At 46.5% G+C, this 25864-nt stretch overlaps 1 protein-coding gene across 6 annotated transcripts in view; it reads right to left on the bottom strand.

Annotated features, from left to right (window-relative positions):
• Positions 1 to 25864, bottom strand: part of CSMD2 (CUB and Sushi multiple domains 2) — a 671005-nt gene that overhangs the window by 17809 nt on the left and 627332 nt on the right. For all 6 annotated transcript variants that reach the window (XM_060308114.1, XM_030870139.2, XM_060308126.1 and 3 more), the window contains 9 exons: positions 19965 to 20138; positions 15689 to 15871; positions 11386 to 11562; positions 10002 to 10181; positions 9441 to 9614; positions 6738 to 6911; positions 6336 to 6409; positions 3244 to 3355; positions 2489 to 2668 (listed from right to left, as the gene is read on the bottom strand). In XM_060308114.1, coding sequence (XP_060164097.1) covers positions 2489 to 2668; positions 3244 to 3355; positions 6336 to 6409; positions 6738 to 6911; positions 9441 to 9614; positions 10002 to 10181; positions 11386 to 11562; positions 15689 to 15871; positions 19965 to 20138 — 1428 coding nt within the window. The remainder of the gene's footprint in view (positions 1 to 2488; positions 2669 to 3243; positions 3356 to 6335; positions 6410 to 6737; positions 6912 to 9440; positions 9615 to 10001; positions 10182 to 11385; positions 11563 to 15688; positions 15872 to 19964; positions 20139 to 25864) is intronic.

The following is a 25864-nucleotide window of genomic DNA, read 5'->3' as shown; positions in this document are numbered from 1 at the left end:
AGTAGAACTCGTGTGCTCTCATCAAAAAAAAAAAAAGATAAATACGTGAGGTGATGGATGTGTTAACTTGATAGTGGGAATCCTTTCACAATGTATATCAAATTATCATGTTGTATACTTTAAATATATTTCAATTTGTTTGTCAATTATACCTCAATAAAGCTGGAAAAAAGAAATCAACAGGACATAAAGGAGTTCTTACAACTCAACAATAAAAAGACAAATAGCCCAATTAAAAAATGGGCAAAGGATCTGAATAGACTTTTCTCCAAGGAAGATACACAAATGGCCAATAAACAAATGAAAAGATGCTCCACATTAGTAGTCATTAGGGAAATGTAAACGAAAACCACAATGTAATACTACTTTATACCCACTTAGGATGGCTATACCCAAAAAGCTGGACAAGGGCTTCCCTGGTGGCACAGTGGTTGAGAGTCCGCCTGCCGATGCAGGGGACACGGGTTCGTGCCCCGGTCCGGGAAGATCCCACATGCCGTGGAGCAGCTAGGCCCGTGAGCCATGGCCGCTGAGCCTGCGCGTCCGGAGCCTGTGCTCCGCAACGGGAGAGGCCACAGCAGTGAGAGGCCCGCGTACCGCAAAAAAAAAAAAAAAAAAAAAATAAGCTGGACAATAACAAGTGCTGGCAAGGATGATGTAGAGAAATTAGACCCCTGGTGCATTGCTGGTGGGAATGTAAAGTAAATGTAAAGGCACTTTGCAAAATGGTTCCTTACACTGTTAAACATTGAGTTATTCTATTCCTGGATATATACCTAAGAGAACTGAAAACATATATCCAAACAGAACATGTACATTTATGTTCAAAGTAGCATTATTCATAATGGCCCCAAAGTGGAAACAACTGAAATGTTCATCAATGAACAAATGGATAAACAAAAGGTGGTATATCCATCAATAGAATATTATTCAGGCATAAAAAAGAATGAAGTAATTACAACATGGATGAACCTCGTTACAACATGGATGGACCTCGAAAAAATTATGCTAAGTGAAATAATCCAGACACAAAAGGACAGATATCATATGATTCCACTAACATGAGGTACCTAGAATCAGCAAATTCATAGATATAGGAAGTACAATAGAGGTTATTAGGGGCTGGAGAGTAAGGGGAATGGAAAGTTATTGTTTAATGGGTACAAAGTTCTTGTTTGGGACGATGAGAAGATTCTGGAAATGGATAGTGGTGATGGTTGCACAATATTGTGAATGTACTTAATGCCATTGAATTGCACACTTTAAAATGGTTAAAATGGTAACTATTATGTTTTGTATATTTTACCACAATTAAAAGTTAAATGTACTCTAAAAAAGAAAAATTATACCACTACCATTTGTGGAACACAAATATTACTTCCCCTAAGTAAAAGAAATTTACAACAATTCATACAATGAAAATACATCATTAAATTCTAGCTCTGATAAAGGCTCTGAACCTGAAGCCTTCTCTCTCTGAGGGGCAGGACAGCAGAGTACTTAAGAGCATGGATTCTGAAGTTAGACCTGCAGGGTTTGAATCTCAGCTCTCTCCCTTTACCAGCTGGTGACCTTGGGGCAGTTACTTAACCTCTCTGTGTGTCAGTTTCCTCATATATTAAATGAGGATACGAGTAACACCTGCCTCATAGGATGACTGCAAGGATTGAGTTAGTACACGAAGTACTTAGAACAATACCCGGAATGTGGTGAGGTGAGGTCAGCACCCGTAAGAGACATCTTACTGAATGCCATCCTAGCACCAAACCCATCCTTTATCCTTGCTGGATTCTTTACTTAAGACTGGACTCAGATTACCTTCTCCAGGAAGCCTTCTCTGATTCTCCCCTCCCCCTTAGGCTGAATTAGTGCCTTTTCCAGCATCCTCACAGCATTCAGTGCATCTCTGTGTTCCTGAAGGTACTGTTATATCTGATAATGTGTGTGTCTTCCACAGCTGAATGTGAGCTCCTTTAGGGCAGGGTTTGTGTCTTTCACCTCCCCATCCCCCATGCCCAGCACAGCCACGCACAGTGATAATGCTCAATAAATAGAGAAGGAATGAATGAAGAAGAGGGGGAGGGAGGTGTAAGACGTTGCGGTAACCCGGAGGGATCTGTGAGTGGGTACTGTTTTATCAGGGTTATGATAGGCATATATGCATAACGTGTTATTCCCGTTTAGTGGGACACAGAGCTTTTCTCCGTCTGACGATTAAGTGTAATCCTTAGACTACCGTATCCTTAGCGCTGGGCAGAGTGTTTAAGCTCATGCAGAAGGTAGCAAGGTGAAACTTGGGAGGACGTCACTCTGTGCTCCTTAGACTACTCTGGTTTTATCTCCTAGACTCAACACCTCAGAAGACCAGAAGCAGCCTCCAGCTTCCGGAAATTACATTTCTTTCTTCTCTTTGGCCCTCTTTCACTCAAGCTCAGCTGTCCCCTTTGGCCCCCCACCCTGGAGAAGCTCACCGAGGGGGCACACTCACCCAGGCAGACGGGTGGTTTGCCTGTCCAGCTGCCATCTGCTTTGCATGTGCGGTGCTCGGAGCCGCCCCTGAGGGAGAAGCCCTCCTGGCAGGAATAGATGAGCGTGTAGCCCATGGAGGGCAAGTCCAGGGCCCCAACGTTGGCATGGGTCGGCATCTCTGGCTGCTTGCAGTGGTGGGCTGGATGACAGGGAAGACGCTGCTGGGAGATGAGGGTCTCCAGGAGGCCTCTCCACCACTCCCCTGCTCCTTGATGGGCCACCCGCTTCCTTTCCCTTATGGGCCCCTTTCAGGTCCAGCATCCCCTTCCCAGCCCCAGCCCCACCCCAGCCTTGATGTCTATACGAGAGGCCAAGATGGAGATCGTGGGGATATTGGCTCAGTCAACCCTGGGGGAACCTAAACCTGCAGTAATTTTCCTGAGGGAAAAGGAGTAATTATGGTCAAAAGCCTGAAACCTTCCATCCTGAGGGCAGGCCTTGTAGTTGTTAGTATTTGCTGCCATGGGAAACTTCTTTCTTTTTCTTTGAGAAGGTATAGGAATTGCCTTCTAATATCAGAAAGGCTTCTGTGTGTAAATATCTTCTGTGGGGCTCCAAGGGGTAAGGAGTACAAAGAGACCAATACTGGTCCCAATGAGGAGTTGTGAGCTCTCTGTCATTCAGAGCACTCAAGCATCTCCTAGATGCCCAGCTGGGGGAGATTATGAGTTGCCAGGAGGAGTTGTCTGGGCTGTAGGCGAAATTTCCACTCACAGACACAGTCGGGCGGGGTTCCGCTCCAGGTCAGGTTGGGAAGACAGGTCCTGGTGGTGGAGCCCTGGAGCAGGTAACCTTTCTGACAACGGAAGAGCACGGTGCTTCCAACCTGCGGCCAGGACGAAGTTCCCACAATCACCTTCCATCCAGCGACGCTTCACACTTGTCATCTGACTGCTTACTTTCCCACGACATTACTCCTACCCACCCTTCTGTTTCTCTGCCTGATTAAATCTTATTTATCCCTTGAGGCAGCTTACGTTATGCCTCTTCCACAAGGCCTCACCCAATTCCCTGGGCCAGATCAACACTCTCATGGGATATATCATATTCTGCTGCGGGGGGCTGAGTGTCTGACCCAGAATCAGAAGACCCTGGGTGTGAGTTCTGGTATCTACACTTACTCACTGGATGCCAGGCTGCACGAAACTCTCTACACCTTAGCCTTCCCGTGTAGAGTCGAGATGAGCAGCCCTGCCACACTACACTGGAATGTCGCGACACTGAAATGTGAGGGTAGATTTGAAAGCATTTTATGAAATGTGAAGAACTGTGCAAAGTAGAATATTACTGTGTGTGTCTCTTCCCTCCATGAATCTATACATTCTTTTAGGACATGTCCCCTATAAAATCTGGAGCTATGCTTTGTAAAAAATCTCTTGAGCAGAATTGCTACCCTCCCTGCATCCCTCCCTCTGCTCCACTGGCCCCTCACCGTCTGACCTGACATTCCCTGCAGCCACCAGCTCCATCTCTCCATCTCTAATCCGTGCGGCACCATGCTGCCAGATGAGCTTCCGAAACTGCAACTCGGATCACACTATTTCCCAGCTCAAAACACTCACGTGTCTCTACTACCTCTGGGAGCAAACTGAAACGCAAGGTGAAACCTAATTTCCACTCCCTTCCTCCACGCCCATCACCTCGTTCAGCAAATGGTATCCCTATCCACCCAGTTGTGCAAGTCAAAAACTTCAAGTCGTCCTCGATTCCTCCCTTTCCTTCAACCCCTCCATTCAATCCTTCAAGAAGTCTTCTTGGTTCTACCAACAAAATACCTCCTGACCCCTTCACGTCTCTCTATGTCCACTGTCGCTACCCTGGCTCAGTCCCACCCTCATCTTTCTCTCAAGATGCTGCAATAATATCCTATTTGTCTAAGTGCTTCCATTCTTAACCCCTATTGTTCATCCTCTCCTCAGGGTCCTGAGTGATAGTTCAAATGATGGATCAGATTAAGTCACCTTCAAATGGTTTCCTATGGCATTTAGAATACAATCCAAAATGCTTATCATGGTCTCAAGGCCCTATATGACCCGGTCCATGCCCTTCTCTTTTCAAAATTTATTATGTGATATTAGGTGCATAGAAAAGAATATATGGCACATATACAGACGTGAATCATCATAATAAACTGGACACCTTCAGTGGAGCCCACCACTCAACCTAAGGGTTAGAACATCATTGACATGTTTGTCATCTGCGTGCTCCTTCCCTGCCCTGTTCCTCAGCTCCCCTCGGTGAAAACCAGTCTCTTGAATTTTGTGGGGTTTTTTTTCCCCCCCTGGTACGCGGGCCTCTCACTGTTGTGGCCTCTCCCGTTGCGGAGCAACAGGCTCCGGACGCGCAGGCTCAGCGGCCATGGCTCAGGGGCCCAGCCGCTCCGAGGCACGTGGGATCTTCCCAGACTGGGGCACGAACCCGTGTCCCCCGCATCGGCAGGCAGACTCTCAACCACTGCGCCACCAGGGAAGCCCAAATTTTGTGTTTTTCATTTCCTTGCTTGGCTAAAAAATAATTCTATCACATATGCCTACATATATCTCTAAACAATATAAATTTTTCTTGGTTTTAATCTTTCTAGAAATAGTATCCTACCACTTTTGACGTTCAACACTATGTTTCTAACAGTCATCCGGAGCTATAGTTCCTTAATTGTCACTGCTGTGTGATGAACCATCCTGAGACTACACCAGGATTTTTCTCCTTTCTTGGTAACACGGACGAGAGCGTCTCTGGGGTTGCTTACTCTGGGTCATAGGATGTGTGGATATTTAACTTCACAAGGCAGTGGCAGCCTAGCTCTTTGGCTTCACGTCCTTCTCCTCTCTCTTTATGTTCCCGACCCGCTGGCTGGCCAGCTTTCCAGTCCTGCAACCTGCCAAGTTCCCTGCCTGAGCGCTCCTCTGCCCTGGCCGTTGCCTCTGCTGGGAACGCCCACCCAGCTCTGCACAGGGCTGGCCCTTCCCACCATGGGCGCCACAGTCCAAGTTTAGGAGGCCTCTTCCCTCACTCCGCTAAACAGCAACCCCCCCACCCGTCACACCCTTTTATATTATGCCGTGTGTAGTGCCTATCGCTCCCAGAAGTGATCTTGTTTATTTATTGTCACCAGCCAGGGAACTCCCATAGAGCAGGCACTCGGCCTGTCTTGTTCCCACTGTATTCCTGGCGCCTAGAATAGTTCACGGCAGTAAATATTTGATAAATCCCATTGCTAGGTAAGATCCCAACCCGCCATTTCCGGCTTAGTCCCTGATATCCCCCGAGCACACTGGCGGCTTCAGTTCATTGTCCTGCCTTGAACACACCCATACTCTCCCGCTTCCTTCTGCTCAGAGGGTCCCATCCAGGCTGTCCATATCCTTTCCTTTTGAAGCGCATTCTGAGATGTGTCCCTGGAGCCTGTATCCTGCTGGGACGGGCCTACTGGGCAGGAGACTGTCTCCCGTGTGGCACTCGCTGGCTCCCGCCACCCTGTCTGAGCCCCATAGGGTATGGGTGCCCTGGGGACAGAAGGTCCATCTGTCTCTCTCATTTCTGTCCCTGCCCCAGTCACAAGGGGCTGCCGGGAAGTGCCTGTGGAGCTACACGCGAGTCTGTTCTTCCACATCAGCTTCTCGGGTTGGTGTAAACGCCTGCCTGTTTCTGAGGGGGCATCCTGTGCAGCCTGGCTTGAAGAAGCAGGCTGCTTTCTCTCTCCAGCTTCCAAGGTCTCATGCCCCCTAGTGCTGTCCTGAGTCCTCTGAGACTGATGACAGTGACAAGGACAGAAGGCAGAAAGGCCTGATCTCGGTTGACCTCGTTACCTGGTAGCCCTGGGAATTGTTCTGTATCCCAAACTGTGGCACGCCAGGGTCCGCACACGTGGTCAGCGTGGGGTCTGGATGGCAAAACAAGGAAACAGACCATGGTCAGGGAAGCCTTCATCGCCCCTGCTCACTCTGAGAAACAGATGCGGGATCGAGGATGGAGTCACACCCTGACCTCCCTGCCCTTGGTAATCTCCCCCCGAGTAATGCCCCGGCTGACAATGATTTCTGGCAGCACATGAGCTGTGGCCACTTCACCTCCTGTTCTAAGTAGCTTAGGGGAGCGCTCGCCCCTTTTCGCAGATGAGATCGATGAAGACAGGGAAGAAAATTCATCATCTCGGGCCCCAAAGAAGGATGCCCACCAGCTGGGACACTCTGCTCCCGGTCACCTCTCACCTATGCAGCTGGGCTGGGTGCCACTCCATGTCCCATCTGACTGGCAGAACCTCCGTGGAGAGCCCACCAGCACCAGTGGGGGCTGGCAGGAGAAGAAGACAGAAGACCTGTAGGAGAAGCCTCGGTCCTCTCTCCTGCCACGGGCCGGGACGCCAGGATCTCCGCAGAACACAGCTGGGAAGACGAGGGAGAAGGGCAGGTCCAAGTTGCTTTCTATAACTCGGTCTGCTCGCCCCCCTTAACCCCCACCCAGCCTTTGGTCCTTGTACTGCTTTCCTCTTGGTTCCACTTGAACTCTGGCTGTGGGGCAGCCCTGGGTCAATGATTACACCTGCCTCAGCGCTGCTGTGTGTTTCCTCTCCTTTCCACATTCAAATGCTTATTAATAACCATATCCATGTAATAGAGTAACATTACAGGAAGCCTAGAACATGGAGAAAAAATAAACTATCATCGTACTACCCAAAATATTTTGTTCATTTTTGTGCTCATTCCCTTCTAGCGTTTGTTCAGTTGTATGGAAACTTGTGCATGGCTGCAAACCTGATGTCCAGGTGCTGTCACCCTTGCTTTGTTCACTTGACGTTCTGTACACATTTCCTGTGTTTATGACATCAATATCACTTATTGGCTATGTAAATTTGCAATGAGATGGTGTAACGTGATTATCCTAACCCTCACATTAGGCATTTTCTATTATTATAAAGTTACTTATGGCTTTTCTTTAACTTGTATTATTTTCTTAGGGGAATTTTCTAGGAGTGAACTTACCATCCTTAAGGGTTTGAGTGTGTTCGCAGCTCTTGATGCGTATTGCCAAATGTCTTTCCGTGGACTGTGTATTTACCCTGCAGTGAGCAGTATCTGAGTGTGCCCATTTCATTCGGATCAGCAGAGAGTATCTTTAAAAACTGACTGTGGAAGGCCAAGTTCCCCAAGACATCACTTCAAGCGTGAGGAACCTTCTTTATGCTATGGTGTGTGTGTATGTCTTTACATAGAGTCATGAGGTTCACAGTCAGATGCGAGATCAGATGGAAGCCTGGCCCTGGAAGCTGCGGAGTCTGGATGGAGCAATCAGAAGTCAGTTAAAGGCTGAGCCAATTGGAAGTCACCACACCCAGGAAGAGGCAACTCAAAGAATAAGAAATACGGGTGGATGACACAGAACAGCTCAGTTTGGCTAAGAAGCAACATGATGCCAATTAAAACAATGAGATCTCTTTTAAAACTCCTCAGGCTGGTAAATATTAAGAATATTGGCAAAAATCAACTGGTAGTGAGGGTGTGAGTCAAGAAATCTTCTCATCAACTGCTGGTGGGAGCGTAAACTGGGACACCGTTTCTAGAAGACAGTTTGGCAACATGCGTCAAAATGTATAGCGTGCACACCAGTTGGCCCGGAATCATCACTCCTAGGACTTCAACACAGGCATAAAGAAATGCTACTATCGAGGCTATATATTGCAGAACTGCTTCTAACATGATTAAGTTGGAGAAACCCAACTTCATCACCAGTAGGAGAAGATTAAACCAGTTATGGCATATATAACAAGGGAATTCTTTAAAGCCATTAAAAATGATGATGTATAGATTAGTATGTATTGATAGAGCAAGGGGCTGATGGCCTGTGAATGAATACAAGTTGTGAAGAGCACGATTCAATACCATTTATAGAAAATTGCATACATACTGCTATACATGCAAAAATGCATAGTGATTGTGTGGAAGTATGACAAGCCTAACTATGGCTATCTTTGGGAAGTGAGGGTTCAATGAGGGTTCATTCTTCTTTGTATTTTTGGACATAGTACAGTTTTGGGTTTTTTTTTAACAATAACCATAATTCATTGTTAGAAAGCAATCCAGCTATTTCTCAAGACAAAAAGCAAGGTTTCTGAGTCCAGACCCAACCTGGAGCCTTGCTCTCTTCCTAATATTTCCCTGGAGGAATACGAAGGTCTGAGGGGTTAACCACACACCACATGCTGCCTTTCCTGTGTCCGCTTTTACTGGCCCTTGTCTCTGCTGAAATTTCCCAAACTGAAGTAAATTTTCAGAGGTCCCCAAACAGTGTCATGTGTAGTTGATAGTTTTCTGCAGCATTAGATAAATGCCAAGTAGAAAGAAAAAATAGGTCCTACTGTTTGTCCAAGTTCCAGAGCCAGATTATGGGGTAAGGCAAGAAAAAGTGACCTGGAACCTGCTTCTCTGGGGGACTCGGTAAGAAATGAGCCCTAGCGTGGACTTGAGGCTCTTTGAGACACAGTCGGGCCAGGTAGACCGGAAATAACTCTCTCACCAGAAAATCACAAGGGCCCCAGCATCTCTTCTGTGCAGGGAATTTTCCTTGAAGACAGGCATGTTTCTAGCACTGCCCTGCTTTCCTGTCTATCACCCCAGCTTTGGGTTCTAGTGCATCCAGTTAACAACCTTTCAGGTTAAGAAACACCTCCCTTATCTCTGGCTTAATTTCCTTCCACTGTGAGAGGAGCCAGGGCTCAATTAAGATAGTCTCATATTCTTCCTTTAAAATCCCTTCCTTCTTTAATAGTGTCTTTGACAAAGCTCCTCCCTGATTTGGGGCCGGGAACCTCCATTCTAGGCCTCCTAGCAGCAGAGCTCTGGAAGCAGAGCAGCAGAGGAGGGAAGAGGATGGAGCCAGCAGATGGGATGCCTCGGAGGCCCCCGTGAGCGACTTACGGAAACACTGAGGCAGCTCTCCAGTCCAGGACCCGTTTCCCTCGCAGGTGAGCACCGCAGGCAGGGAGAGCTGGTACCCCTCCAGGCAGGCATACGTCACGCTTGAGCCCCACATGAAGTCGGACCCCACCACTTTCCCGTTGGGGATGAGCTGAGGCGGTTTGCACATGATAGCTGGGGGAGACCAAAGCAGGCTGAGTGCTGGGGCTGCCCCGGGGGAAACGAGGCGCTGGTGGTCGCCGGCACTGACATCACTGGCTCCCTGTGCCTGCCGGGAGTCTGGGCTAAGCGGCAGGAAGCAGGAACACCCCCTCTTCCTTTGGGAGCTTGTTCTTTTTGCACCTTAGGACAACCCACTCCTCTCTGCACGGCCCTGCCCTCAATGTTCAAGGCCCAGGACCTTTCCGCTCCCTCCCTGCAGATGTTCAGGGACCACTCCTCACCGTGCACACCCCCCGATAAGATGTTAGGGCTCTGCCTCATCACACCCTCCCTTCTGGATGTTCAAGACTTTTGTACCTTCTCTGCCCCTGTGTCCACATCCGGAGCCCCCAGACACACCTTTGCAGACCGGCTTGGTGCCGTTCCACGTCCGGTCCTTGGTGCAGCTCAGCACGGACACCCTATGTGACTCCATCATGTAGCCAGGGATGCACTGGTAGGTCACAGTTTTGTTGTACCTGAAGTCACTGCCCAGCCGGAGGCCATTGGCTGGAATCCCAGGGTCGCCACAGTTTATGACTAGGATGAGGAGATAGAGCACTGTTCACTCTGAGCACAGGCCCCCCCTCCCCAGCACCCCAACGCCATCCCTATCACTCCCTGCATGTGTCTGGGAAGGAAAGCTGTCAGGGTAGGGATGTCCTGTCCCCTCCCCGGTTCCTAGCCGGGCACCATCCATTCTAAGTCCCCGCAGCCAAGTCTGCTTGCAAAGGCTGTCCTACGCCCCCCATCCTTGCCCGCACCATCCTTACGCACCCCAGCAACCTGGGCTGGGAAACCCATCTTTTTCATTTAAAGCCCACACCTCTAAAAGGAAGTATCCAGACGGCTCGCTTCATAAATGAGGCTGGGGTCCGAGGAGAGGGACGTTTCCAGGCTGAAGAGCTTAAGATGTGCGGACGGACCACATAAGACAATTTGTCGCCGGAAAGGGCATCTTACTGCCTGCTCTTCTGCCCAGGAGACCTCTGTGGGTCCAGTGGCCTAGGAGCAGGGTCTTGTGACCGATGCAGTGGTCATACCGATGTTATGGTATCAAGTGAGGGTGGGGTTTGGTGAGCTCTGGCCTCAGAACAAAAGTGAACTTGACAGGGGATTTCAAATGGAGCCTGAAATCACAGCTAGGATTTTGAAAGGGAGAATGTTGTCAGATTCCCTTATCTTATCACTTCCTTCCATCTGGGCCCCACAGTGATTTGCTTTTCAAGGAAAAGGGTCTGGAGCTGCCCTTAAGAGAAGCAAGAAAGGGGAGCCAGGCTGGGGTGGGGATGGGTCCAAGGGAGAGAAGGAACTAACAAAGAAGGTAGATGGCAGCAGCTTTAAGGTGGAAAGAGAATCAGGCTGAACACTGGGGGTTTGCCCTAAAAGAGAAAAAGAAAGCCCAAGGAACTGGCTAGAGTCTGAGAGATAGCAAATAATGATATATTCTCAACCTCTCTGAGCCTCAGTTTTCTCATACATAAAGTAGAGCTAACAGTACCTACTTCATGGGGTTGTGGTGAGAATCAGAAGATGTGATGCGTGTGAAACAAAGCACTTAGCTCAGTGGCTGTCGCATACCATGTGCCCAGTAAGTGGAGGCTATTTGTATGATTCTCATTCAGGGTCAAGTCCCACCATTGTCAGCCAGCCTTCCCAGTCTCCTCCAGACAGCCTTCTTCTTTGGCACGGAGAAGCCCGATTGCCTTGGCCACCATTTGCCATGGAGCCCAGAGGTTCTCACCTATGCACTCCGGGTCGCTGCCTGTCCAGGTGCCATTGACCGAGCAGTGCCGGCTGAGCAGGCCTGTGGCGTAGTAGCCTTCCCGACACTCATAGACGATGGAGCTGGAGAAAACCAGGCCATCGCTGAACATGACTCGGGCATTGCTTGGAGTCCCGGGGTTCCCGCAAGAGATCACTAGGAAGCCGAAAGGACACATTATTCATCAGAACAAGAGCAGGCATCCTCTGGGGGGCTGGGCCCTGCCCAGAGTGGAGACCTCGTGCTATGTAAGGACCCTGTGGATTGAAATGCCTCTTGGGATGCTTTCATGTTGGATCATCTCCCCCTTAGAAGGGGAGGAGAGACCTGTAGGGATTTTTTTATGATTTCTAAAAATGAAAGACTATATCTGTTTTATTATCACACCTGAAATTTTAAACAATTCCTTAATATCACCAAATGTCCAATCAGTGCTTAGCGTTTCTGTCTCTTTTTCACAGTTGATTTGTTTGAATCACGATCCAAATACAGTCCACATGTGACATTGGATGGCATGTCTCTAAGACTCTGAAACCAGAGGTTACTGAATTACCCTCTCCTACAACTTATCTGTTACACAAATCAGGGCCTTTATCTGGTAGAATTTCCCACTTTCTGGATTTTACTAACTGCACCAATGAGGCATTGTTCAGCATATTCCTCTGTTCCCTGTACTTACTGTAGTCAAGTTCTACTCTTTGGCAAAGGTACTTTTCAAAGGTTTTGTGTTTTTCTTATCACATCGCATCGGGAGGCACAGAATGTCTGGTTGTTTCCTTGTTAGTGATGTTGAGGCTGGCCAGTGGGTCGGGTCTGCCTGCCTCATCTGGCATTATAAAATTCCTGTTACTTGTCACTTAATGGTTTTACCAGAAATTAAATATTGTTGACCAGTTTGGTTATTTCATTAGGGGATAGAAATGGTGACATTCTAATTCTATAATTCTTTCTGCTTTAGCTAGTGTTTAAGAACTTGTCCATCATCAAATATTTGCTTACCCAGAAATAGAGTTCATGTAGGACGGCTGGATTAATGCTTGATTTCTTTTTTTTTAAGTCAGACGTGAGAACAATGAGTTGGTTCCCTAGCAAGCTCCAAAGGACAATATTTGAATTCACAGATCCAAATTTATTTGCTATGTTTCCATCTGTTGCCTCTTTTATTCTTATTGACGCTCAAATTATCCCATCTTTGACTAGTGGGAACCCCTTCAAGTTGGCTCCTGAGTTCCTTTGACATGACCCACTTGTGTTTGGTACATTCCTTGTTGTAATGACAAGATTTTCTATGTTCACCTTGCATATATCCTGCCCCAGTCCTGGAATCAGCCATTTCTCTAAAGAGCTCTGGTTCCTTTGAATGGGCAATGGATTTAAAAACTACAATCTGGGCATTAAGGGTACTCATCGCTACTGAGCTGGTCATTGATTCTAGACTTTTAGGCTGGGAAAATAACTTTTCAAATTGAAAATACATTATGACTTTATGCTGATATTACCAAGCCAAGTTTAGAATTGAGTTTTTCCTTAAAATTTTGATTTTTCTATGATATCCCTTTTATGTTGAAAATCTTGGTTCTGTTTTTTGAAAATTTTTTTATTTTTTGCGGTATGCGGGCCTCTCACTGCTGTGGCCTCTCCCGTTGCGGAGCACAGTCTCCGGACGCGCAGACTCAGCGGCCATGGCTCATGGGCCCAGCCGCTCCACGGCACGTGGGATCCTCCCAGACCAGGGCACGAACCCGTGTCCCCTGCATCGGCAGGAGGACTCTCAACCACTGCGCCACCAGGGAAGCCCGAAAATCTTGGTTCTTAATGACAATAAATATTTTTAACTTGTTTTATCCATATATATTATGGTATTATATACATAATAGTTTCAGAATAGTAATACCAGTTTTATTACTAGCAATATGATTGCAAAAAACAGTTTAAGATTTCATTGTAGTTCTTTGTCCTCAGGATATATGTACCATAGTCAGATTTCATTTTTTTCAAGTCAATTGAAATAATTCTCTGGGTTATTAAATCACCAACTTGATACATAGTTAAGTTCATTTGTTTCCATTTTGATTTGATATTCAGAGAGTACTTGTTTCTAATCTTTCATTTAATTTTATTTTGTAAGTGTATACAACATTTACATAGTCCCAGAGTCAGATCTACAAAATGATTCCTATGTAATTAGCACACCAGATACACCCTATCATCCATCCACTCAACAAGTATTTGTGCTGCCTAGGTGCTGGATACGCAGTGGTGACCAAGCCATGTCCCCTGCCCTTGAGGAGCCCAGTCTATCTTAAGAACCTACCTATAAACAGATGAATTAAAATATGATGTAATAAGTGCTACACTTGAAGGAAAAAAAGCACTAAAAAGAGAGCAGTTTATTGGGGCTGGAGATAAGAATTTGAGTAGAGCCTTGAAAGATAAGTGGGCGCTTGCCAAGGGAAGTCACAAAGAGCTGTGTACATGTTACACATACACTCACTCAACACATATTTGCTTCCAGGTCCAAACTCTCAGCTGCCCACTTTCTGTTCCCTGAACACTCCTGACATTGATGGCTGACTCCATCCTGGGACCTGAGTGGCAAGAAAGGGAACCTGGGTCACAGTGGATATTTGAGAATATACTAAATTCTCCCCCTGCCAAAACGCTCTCTCAGTACCACAAAACCTCTCTTACTATGCCTAGGAAATCCTATAAAAACTAACTTTGCACCCCCAGAAAGGCAGGACTTTGGACAGACAAGTGGGCGAAGGCACTGACTCCATTTCTATCGTTGGTGTCCCCTGATCATGGGCCAGAGCATCTCCCCTTGCTCTTCAGGACTATGCCACCATCTCAATTTCATGCAGCCCATTCTCTAACCACTGCCATTTTTATTTTATTTTATTATTATTATTATTTTTTGCGGTACGCGGGCCTCTCACTGTTGTGGCCTCTCCCGTTGCGGAGCACAGGCTCCGGACGCGCAGGTTCAGCGGCCATGGCTCACAGGCCCAGCCGCTCCATGGCATGTGGGATCCTCCCGGACCGGGGCACGAACCCGTGTCCCCTGCATTGGCAGGCGGACTCTCAACCACTGCGCCACAAGGGAAGCCCATGCCTTTTATTTCTTTAGCTCGTTCCCTCTGGAATTTGTCCTCTGGTGATTGGGACCTATGATCCACTGATCCTACCACCTTTTCACAGCCTCTTACTCCACTCATAAACCCGTCCCCTCCTTACCCAGCTTAGATGCTAAGATTTACCATAATCACTGCTTTGTGTATACCCTCATCTTCCTTGCCACTTTCTTTCAATGTCTTAGTTGCCTAATAAAACCCCAACCCTACACCTAATGCTTCACCTACCCTGTGCCTGAAACTATGTAGCTAAATGTGTTTGAACAAAAACCCAGACCAATGCTGACTACTGTCACTTTATGTTAATGGCTCTTACCTTAATGAGCCCTCGGTGCTGCCTGGCAAGTATACATTTCCCTATTCCATTCCCACTCCTCCCTTGCTAGATGATGATTTCATATTGCGTCCTTCCTCTTCCAACACCTCAGTCAATCTTACTCTTACTGTTAAACTGCTTCCTAACTAGGAGAGTGCTATGCAGGTTGTATTTTAGAGAGGGGGGGAGAGAGAGGGAGAGACAGAGAGAGAGAGAGAGAGAGGGAGAGAGGGAGGGAGAAATTTGGGGAGCAGGTACAAAACATTGGACTTTAGGGAGAGAGGTTTTAAAAAAGAGTTTTGTTTTTTTTTCCAGAAATTTAGGAGTGCGTGGAGAAATATATTTTCCCTACTGGGCCTACCTCAGGAACCATCATTAAGAGCTTATATTACTTTTAAAGGATTTTTAAAAGCTGGATCTGTATTTCTTTTGGCACTTTGGATGCTATTTAAACACAGTGTTTTCCCTTAAACTGTAAGCTCCAAGAGGGCAAGGCGGGTCTGTCTCCATCACCGTTGTGTCTCTAGCCTATGCTACAGTATTTGGCACACAGCTGTTGAATGAAACTGCATGGAAATAAATACACAAATGTGCTTACCTTAGTTTATCCTGGTGTCTTCCCTTCTTAGGTAAGTGGGGAATATGTTTGCCTTTGGATTACTAATGAGATGAACATGAACTCTCTGTTGATGCCCACTATTCACCAGGCCAAGGGTTCAAATGGGGCCCTGCATTTTATCTGTGTATGTGAGGGCAGGTGCTAGGGCGTAGGAAAACGGGGGAAGATCCTGGGGCCAGCAGAGGGGAGAAGCAGAATGGTCACATACATTACCTCCACACTCAGGCTGCGTGCCGCTCCACGAGCCGTTGGCTTGACAAGTTCGCTCTGACGATCCCCGGAGCATGTGGCCAGCTTCACAGCTGAAGCGCATCAGGCTGCCCGGGGCAAAGCTATCTCCCAAACGGATGCCATGGGCTGGGATGCCAGGGTCACCACAGATTCCCATGCTGGTTCCTATGGACCAGAACCAAAAAACCCCATTGTTTTTAGCATGGCAGGAAAGGCAGTGGAGGACTTGGAGAGAGAAGGATGCTGGGCTGATACTAAGGAAGGGCAGGGGGCCCTAAGAACGAGGGCGGTGAAACTGACCGTGTGTCTAGCCTGAGTCACCAGGACAGGCTCCTGCCTTAGCGCTCAGTGATCAAAGGACACAGAGGGCTGAGGTCATGTGTGGGTCCCTGGGGACCATGAGGCAAGGGAAGAAAGAAGGCAGAGGGAAAGCTTTGTGGAGGAAGTCATGCCTTTTTGTTCTTTGGCTTGTGCCAGCGTGGGATGCCCGTGGTCCAAGCTGGCCTTCTCCCTTTCACCTCTTCTCCACCATCTGTTGATCTGGTACCCTCTCCATTACCAGTTCCACTGTCTTAGCTCAGATGCGCAACGTCTCTCTCCTGAACTACATTGCCGGAGCCTCCTAACTAATGTCCCTTCCTCTCAAACTCTCCCTCTAGTCTATCTTCACTTTATCCTTAAATCTTAGCAATGAACAACCACAACCACAATCTGATTTTGGTTCTTTCCTGCTGAATTAGCTCCACTGGCTTCCCACTGCTGAGAGAAAAAAGTTCCAACTTTTTAGCAGAGGTTCTGCTCAACAGCCCAGCTTGAACCTCGATCCTGGGCCTTTAATTGAGGATTTTCTATTCACAAATTGCGCAATACAGGCGAGCTCTAGATTACATATCTTAGATCCCTCATTTCATCCTTTCTTTGCCCCATGCCTCCTGCCATATTTCTGCATTTATCTGGCTTATTGTGCAAACCCAACCCAGGAGAGTTTTAAGGACCCAAGAGGTGGGGGAAAGTGGAGAACAGGAGATAAAGCTACAAGACCTAGTGCCTGTGCAAACCAGCGCATCTCAGAATACGGAGATGCACGGGAGACACCACTGGATCAGCCTAGGCCATGGTAAGCTTGAGGAAGGAGGAAGAAAATGAAGGAATGGCAACTCCATGAGAAAATAAAGTTTCCCATTGATGTGGAATGCACCTCCTCGTGGATCCACGTGTATAGGCATCGATAGTACCATCTTGACCACAGGTGGCTTAAGCCATGTGTACCCCACCATCCACTGCTGATGTATCTTCCTCTCAGTTTGGGGACTATTTCCTTTTCCAGTCTAGTCTCAGAATATGAGAACACTATACAACCCCATGTTCCCCATTCTGCTCCTTACCATGGGAGGGGGATTCATTCAGCCTTCAACTCCAACACTTGAAAAAACAAAGCCTATCACGTTTGGCCAGGTTTTCTTATCTTTTGACGTTTTCCAGGTTGTAGCTCATGCAACAGGCAGGACAGGGTCCCCTTGAAGGCAGCCCAGATGGTGAGTCGCTCGCTCTCCCTCACTGGCTAGCTGGCCTCAGCACTATTACACAACAGGCCTGAGGGTGGACTCCCGGGTCCTGGGCATTATCGGACAGAACAGTCCCCACTGCTGTGTTTGGCCTCTGTTTCAACGATATAAGGAAGTCTGGGACAGAACACTGTACCATGGGGGCATACTGTTGACTCTTTACTGAAGAGGTACATCAGCAAGATGATGACACTGCAGAGGTAGGCAATGAACTTCCTGAAGCGTGTCTCAAATGCCAGAAATCTCTGCAATGTCCTTTATGGCCCAGGGACTTACGACTCCTGTTATGCACCATCTGGGTGCACTGACTGTACAGAATGAGGTTTGAACATCTGACCCTGGAACTCCTGAATGTGTATCTTTTAAGGCTGACGGGAGATGACGTTGCAAAAGATGATATCTGTATCACTGGTGGAATTATATCCCACTCACTAGTACAGATCTAGCGTTACTTCCTAATCACCTATTTTTTTCCACCTTCACTTCCTTATCTAAGGTATTTAAGATTCATTCATTCCTCAGCCTTAGTATTTATGGAATCCCTTCTACTCCTGTCCTCAGAGGTCTCCAGAAAGCTCTGCCCATGATACTGTTCTCCTAAGTGTCTGTCGTCCTTGAAGAAGACACGGGAGAAGTAAGATTGCAAACTATTCTTCAGAATATTCAGGATTGGGGATCAAACAGCTTAACGCAACATATCCCCTAATGAGTGAGGTCCATGTCTTCTGAAGGTTCTTTTCTGCTTCTTACTTTTTCATGTTCCCAAGGTGTCAGCGTGTTTCTAGTCTCCCCTTGACCTTTGATGTGGCCAAGGAAGGGTCCTTGCTTCCACATGCAGAACCAAGACTTAGGTAGTCACAAAATTATGAAATCTCAGGGTTGAAAAGGTTTTAGAGGTCTTCTAGCTTCGTTACCTATAAGAATTGTTTCTGGAATATTTCCAGTATGTCATTTCACAGCCTTCACAAAAACAACTTCAGAGAAGGAAAATCACAGTTTGGGAGAAAAGACTTCGGATTCTGTGCTTCTGGGCCAGGAGACACACTGTGTGGTTGGTTGGGTTACATATGCTAATGGGTAGGAGACGCCGAAGCCTTTCTTCCTGATTTCTTCCTCCCCTACCTTGCACTTCCTTTTCCCCTGGAGAACAAAGATCCCCAAATACATAAAACAGACCTTAAGAACACCATTAGTCCCATGTCCTAGAGAAACGTCTAGAGGGAGGACTTTATGCAAAAGGGACTGGTCACCAAAGAGACGGGGGCAAATGCATGCTTGGATGGGCATCTGGATGCGAAACGCATGCCTTTCTTCTGTGGAATACTTCTTCCTCCTGGAACTTGCTCTGTGGACAACTCTGGAGGCTTCAATATACATGATCCTTGTCGTCCCCATGCCAGCCTCCCCAAGACACTTCCAATACAAGTCCAAACAGACAGGAGTCTGAGGCCCAGCTAACAGGCTAAAGGAGTCCCAGTGGCTCACACATAGTCCTGCCAGTTCATGAACTGGGGGATTAATGAGATTAATGAGGGTGAGAGGCCAAAGTCTGGGGTGTTAACAGAGTGATGTGTCTGGGATTGTCCTGGGCAGCCCACAAGCCTTTGAAGCAGTGGCCAGTGCTTCGGGAATTTCCTTCTTAGGAGCCCTAACTAATATCTGGTGGGTATTCCGGCCGTGCCCTACATTTTGGAAGACAGGCTCATCTGGGAACTTCAAACCGCAAGAGCAGCTGCACATCTTGTGGGTGAAGTCCCACTTTGAGGAGAAGGCTTCTTTCTATATCAGGAGGAGGTCAGGATCCTTACCTCTAGAGGGCATCTGGCATGGGAAGGCATAGGGGTTAATTTCAGTGCCATGGTAGGTCCCCTGAGGAATGGCAAGCTACATGAACAGCTGCCCTCTTGCGGGCAACATCCCATGTGGCATCCCTTCTTGGGGCCAGGCAGGCTCACCCCAAAGAAAAGAAAGCTGTGGGGTGCTAACTTTTTTGCTTAGTGGTTTCTTCATTGGTGGGACAATTCAATTTCAAATATTTTGTTCTTTTATGACATTACAGATGAATATCTGGAAATATGGACACGGGAGCTTTGACAGTTCCCTACATGTGCTGTGTTGATAACATCTCTCCGCGTCCCCATAGAGATTAACAGGAAAACAAACTCATTCATAGGAAACGTCTAGGGGCTGGTGTGTTAGTGCTAAAGGGAAGAACTGTATTCACTGGGCAGTCAGGACACAGGACAAACGGGAGAGGTGGTGATACAGAAAGGGAAGCAGGCTGGGGCCCAGCAGTCCATAACAGGGAAGAAGAGAACACAGGAGGGGGTTTGGACCTGGGCCGAACAACAGGAAGGCTTGGACTATTCCTGGGACCTCATGGTAATAAGGTCTGGACAGGACTCTGGCCATAGGGTGACCTCACAAACTGCGTCTTCACTAGTTTTGCAATCTCTTGGCTGTATGGGCTTCGCCAGCGCTGACTAAGGGCGTGAAGCTGGGCTCAGACCACCAAGGGCTGAAGTCCAGTTGGGATCTCTGATAGCCGTGCTCTCTGCCTGGGAGGGATGCGATGAGGGCTCCAAAGGGCTGCTTCCCTCCCGTCCATCTGTCACACTCACACCCTCGGGAGCTCGCTCGCCTCCCAGCCAGGTGTTCCTTTGGACCCCCTTCTCCCACACCAGAGTCCATACCTGAGCAGTGGGGGAGGGAGCCAGTCCAGTGTCCGTCCAGCCCACACATTCGGGTGGCATTTCCCACTAGAGTCCGCTTGCTGGTGCAGCTGTAACGCACGACCGCCCCTGCGGTATAGTTGTCCCCGGACATCTGGGAATGGGGCGGGGAGCCCGGATGGCCACAGGACACCACTGTGGGGAAGGGCAAACATCTCAGCAACTCTGCACCAGGATGGATCATCACAGGACACGTGCTAGGCTTTTCATGGCGACAGGCGGAGAAGAAGAGAAGCTGGGGTATCTACTGAAGCAAACTTCCTGCTGGCACACCCACTCAGCATCAGCAGACAATGCCTACCCACCTCGCTGTCCAGTTTCCGTATCTGTGAACTGCAGAGCGATATCTGTTGTTTTAAGAGCTGAATGAGATAATACATGTGAAACTGCTCAGCACACAGTAGGGACACAGTAATATCCGTTTCTTCTCTTTCTTGCCTCTTGTGCTCACCTCTCCCTATTTCCTCACTGCCATAGGACATACCAAGAGGTCTCTGGCAGAAAGGCGGTACATATAGTATACCTATAACTACATATAAGTCAGACAGAGAAAGAAAAATGTCATATGATACCGCTTATATGTGGAATCTTAAAAAATGGTACAAATGAACCTATTTACAAAACAGAAATTGAGTCACAGATGTAGAAAACAAACTTATGGTTACCAAGGGGGAAAGGAGGGGATAAACAGGGAGACTGGGACTGATATATACACACTACTCTATATAAAATCGATAACTAATAAGAACCTACTGTATAGCACAGGGAACTCTATTCGGTGCTCTGTAATGACCTACGTGGGGTGGAGTCTAGAAGACAGTGGATATATGTATATATATAAGTGATTCACTTCGCTGTACACCTGAAACTAACACAACATCGTAAATCAACTATAATAAAAAATTAATTAAAAAAAGGACAAAGGGGCGATCTGTCACCCTGAGACTGTCGGCATTGGTCACAGGATCCAGAATGAGGGCCAGTTAGAGTCCTCTCCAAAGGCATCGCACAGCTGCCCACATCAGTTGTCTCCAACTTGTCCTCTTCTGTTGCAAGTTCCCTTTCCTGAGACACCAAAGTGTAACTGTGGAAACCAGTGATGGGGTTAGAGTGCAGAGTTGAGATGTACGGGCCACGGCAGGACAGTGCTGTCGACGTCGCTGGGTTTGCCTTGCCGTTGTTCTTGCCACGGTTGATCCCAGGCTCTTTCATTTGCTCAACACATGTGTATTGAGTGCGAGGCACTGTTATATGTGTTTGGGAGAACAAAGTCCATGCTCTCATGGAGGTTATGTTCTAGTGAGGATGAGAGACCATGAATAAGAAAACAGGTAATTCTAGGGGTTGCTATGAAGGAAAATAAAGCTGCATCAGGAAAGGGGTGCTCAGGGTGGGTGAGCAGCTGATTTTGAGTAGGATGGTGATGGTCAGGGAAGATCTCTCTGAGGCAACATTTGAGCAGTGATCTGAGTGATGTGAAAAGGCCAGCCATGTGAGATCTGGGGGAAGAGCATTCTGAGGGAAGGGACATCTAGTGGAAAAGCCCAGAGGCCGGAATGAGCCTGGCGTGTTCGCGAAACATTAAGAAAGCCAGGGTTGCTGGAATAGAACGAACAAGGAAAGAACTGAAGGAGACATGGGTGGAGAGGTTACTGGGAGCCAGATTATGGCATAGAATTTGGACTTTATTACAAGCAAGATAGGACCCCACTGGAGTGATGTGATCTGATTTACATTTTAACAAGATCATTCTGGCTACTGTGTGGAGAACATTCTAGGGCGGGGCAAGAAAAGAGGGGGCTGATGCAGTAGTTCAAGAAGAGATGATGGTGATTTGGACAGACTAAACCTTGGGGTCTGGCATGCAACTGGGAAGGATATGTACTCTGGTGGCCAAAGGGCTGTCTGTCTGCGAAGACGGCCACCACAACTCATCCTGGCACAGGCCTACCACTCTTCCCACTCCCGGATGTAGAGTCTCTTATTTCCTCCCTCCTTGAACCTGGGTTGGCCTGGGACTTGCTTTGATCAACAGAATGTCGTTTTAGGAATTCTGAGCTCTGGCTTAAGAGATCCTTTAACTTCCTCTTTTTCTCTAGGAACCTAGCCTCCAAGTAAAGAAGACCACGTGTCATCCTGCTGGAGAGAGTGGCCACGTGGAGAACAGCCAGGCATGAGTCCTCAAACATGTAGGTGGGGTCATTTTGGATCCATTTTGGATCCTCCAGTCCTAACTGAACCATGTTGGGTGCAGATGAGCCAGCCCTGCTGGGACGGTTCATTTAATGTATCAACTTGACTAGGCCACAGGATGCCCAGATATTTGGTCCAACGTTATTCTGTGTGTATCTGTGAGGGTTTCTGAATGAGATTAACATTCGAATTGGTAGACTAGACTGAATAAAGCAGATTGCCCTCCCCAGTGTGGGTGGGCCTCATCCAATCACATGAAGGCCTGAATAGAACAAAAAGGTGGGGTAAGAGAGAATTCTCTCTGCCTGTCTTTGAGCTGGGACATCAATATTCTCCTGCCTTTGGACTCAGACTTGGACTGGAATTTATACCATTGGCTCTACCTAGTTCTCAGGCCTTCAGACCCAGACTGGAACTCTGCCATCTGCTCTCCTGTGTCTCTAGCTTGTGCACTACAGATCTGGGGCCTTTTCGGCCTCCAAAACTGTATGAGCCAATTCCTTATTATCTATCTATCTATCTATATTTGTATCTCTATCTCTATCTATAAGGAATTGGCTCATATAATTTTAATATATATTATATAGTATATTTAGAAGCAGATATATAGATGGCTTATGGTTTCTATAGGTACAGATATATAGGTAAAATCATCTATCTAAATCTGTATAGATATAGATCTTATTACATATCTATATATACTATATATTCTATCTATCTATAAAATATATGTAAAAAATATACATATATCCTATTGGTTCTTGATTCTGTTTCTCTGGAGAACCCAGATTAATATATCTGCTAAGCTTCACCTAAATTCCTGACCTTTAGAATTGTGAGAAAACAAAAATAGATGCTATTTTAAGTTTTGAGATGGCTTACTACACAGCAATAGGTAACTAATACAGTGAGTTCCAAGGATTACACTATTCCTCAAGACAACCCTTTGAGGTAGGCACTGTTTTAATCTCCACCTTCCTGATGAAGAAAATGAGGCATGGCGAGGCAGAGTAACTTCCGCAAGGTCACAGGCCTGTTCAGCAGTAGAATTAGTTGAAACCTGGCAGATTGACTCCAGAGGGCACACTCTCAAGCACTGTAACTGACTCCCTTCTGCAGTACTGCTTTAATACTGCTGATGAATTCTCTCATTCTGGAAGGAATGGAGTCCCCAGTTATAATTTAAATGATTCTATGAGTGTTTACTAGAAATTTCTGGACTTCCAGAAATTGTCCAATTTTAACTCTGAAATGATTTTTCAAAAAAATTCTTTTTTAATGGAAATGCAACATACATATAGAAAAACACAATAACCATAAAAACAGAGCTTAATGAATTGTCACAAAGTGAATACACTACCCAGATCAAGAAAAGCATATCAGCAGTGCCTCAGAAGCCCCTTCACGCCCTCTCTCTATCACTATCTCTCGTCTTCCCTCCTCAAATTAAACTACTATCTTGACTTCATACACCATTAATTAGTTTGCCTGTTCTTGAATTTTATTTAAATGGAACCACGTAGTATATATTCTTTTGTGTTGGCTTCTTTCACTCAACTTTATGTCTGTGACATTCGTCTACGCTGTATATAACAGTAGGTCATTATCATTGCTGTATACCAGGGTCAGCAAACATTTTCTTTAATTACTGTCCAGACAGTAATTATTTTAGGTTTTGAGGCTACATACAGTCTGTGTTGCATATTCTTCTGTTTCTTTTTTTTTGTACAATATTTTAAAAGTATTAAAAATAAAAACTCTTCTAAGCTCAAGGGCCATACAGAAATAGGCCATAGGCTAGATTTAGCCCAGGAGCCAAAGTCTGCTGACTTCTGCTATATAGTTTACCATTTGTGTTAGTTATCTCTTCCTGTGTAACAAATTGCCCCAAAGCTTAGACAACAATAAATGCATTACTGATCATGGTTTCTGTGGGTCAGGAATTTGGGAGTAGCTGGGCAGGTGGCTCTGACTCAGACTCCCTCATAAGTTGCAGCCAGGATGTTGACTGTGGCTGCATTCATCTGAAGGCTTGACTGGCTTCCCCCAGAGTGGCTGATCCAAGAAAGCCAGGTGGAGGTGGGATAGCTCTTATAACCTAGCTTTGCAAGTCACATCACTCTACACAGACCAACCCTGGTACAATGTAGGAATATGCTACATAAAGGTATGAATGGGTTGACTGTCACACCACTGTGGGAATACACCACCTTTATCATCCATTTCCTATTGATGGATGTTGGGGTTGTTTCTGGTTTTGGACTCATGAATAATGCTGAAAAGAACGTTTCTGTTCATGTCTATTAGTGTACATATGTACACATTTATGTTGGTTACCCGTAATGATTTCTGTGACAGCAGCTGGTTGTTTTTTCTGATGTTCTTATTTGGCTTTAAAATGTTTCTTTGGGGAATTTGAGGGTAGTGTTCAATTATGGTAATATCTAACAATCTCTAAAAATGTATATGCAATGCCAGAAATTATTTTTTCATTACTGGCTTGATCTAGCTACTTGGGTGTCTGTAAAATTAACAACTACAGTATACTCTATTGTTTTATTCCCTTCCTGTGGTTTGTTCTTTTAAAGGAGGAAAAAGTCAACAATAATGATGCTTGTGACAAAAGAAAAATTAATGACAATACAATCTGCCTGCTATGGATAAGGAGAAACAAGAAAAGGACTTATGATAACAATAAAGAGAAACAACTTGCATTCGTTGCATGTTTGCATAAAAATCTAGAAGGCGAAGAACAAAGACAAGGTGAATAGCTGTTGCTGCATTTCTCAATCTGTCGATATAAAAGATTAATGTTTTTAATGTTCATGCCCATGTCCAAATGGGATCTCTTTGGATCATTCCACTTTCTGCAGTGGCTCTCTAGCTGCTAACTATGTATTAAGCTTAAATGTGTACATAAAAATCAGCAAGATAGGTATTTAGCACTCCTAATAGTAGCAGATTTTCTTGCATTACACAGGATACACATATAACAGGGGACTGAGAAAGTATAAAATTGTAATTAAGCAAAAAACAATAATATAGGGCTTCCCTGGTGGCGCAGTGGTTGAGAGTCCGCCTGCCGATGCAGGGGACGTGGGATCGTGCCCCGGTCTGGGAAGATCCCACATGCCGCGGAGCGGCTGGGCCCGTGAGCCATGGCCGCTGAGCCTGCGCTCCGAGGCCACAGCAGTGAGAGGCCCGCATCCAATAAAAAAAAAAAAAAAAAAAAAGAACAATAATATAAATCAGCAATTCATGATTGGGTGCGGACTATGCTGAGTCCGATGGCAAAATGAAAAAGCCCCGCACCCTGGTTCCGAAACCATAAGGATGAGAGTTGGACTAATGGCCAGCCACCTCCAGAGCTTCCACTGTTTCTTAAAGCACTTTAGCAGGGAAGCGGCATATAACATAGATACGGATCATGCATTTTCCTTGGTCCCTGCATGTCCACACTAATTAAAGCAGTTTGCCTTCACCTGGAAGGAACAGCTGACTGACATGGTTGACTAGGGGATATGTACAGTCATCTTCAATTTGTCACAATCCTATTCACAGGTAATGGGATCTTCTAGGAGTAGAAATGCAATTAGTCCACTAAAATAATGTCATGATAATATGAAACATCAGTGAAAATTATTTTACTGGGAGTCACCCGGGACCTA

The sequence above is a fragment of the Globicephala melas genome, chromosome 1 (assembly GCF_963455315.2).
Source record: "Globicephala melas chromosome 1, mGloMel1.2, whole genome shotgun sequence".
NCBI lineage: Eukaryota > Metazoa > Chordata > Mammalia > Artiodactyla > Delphinidae > Globicephala > Globicephala melas.
The sequence above is the reverse complement of the archived record's forward strand: the minus strand, read 5'-3'. Positions and strand labels throughout refer to the sequence as shown.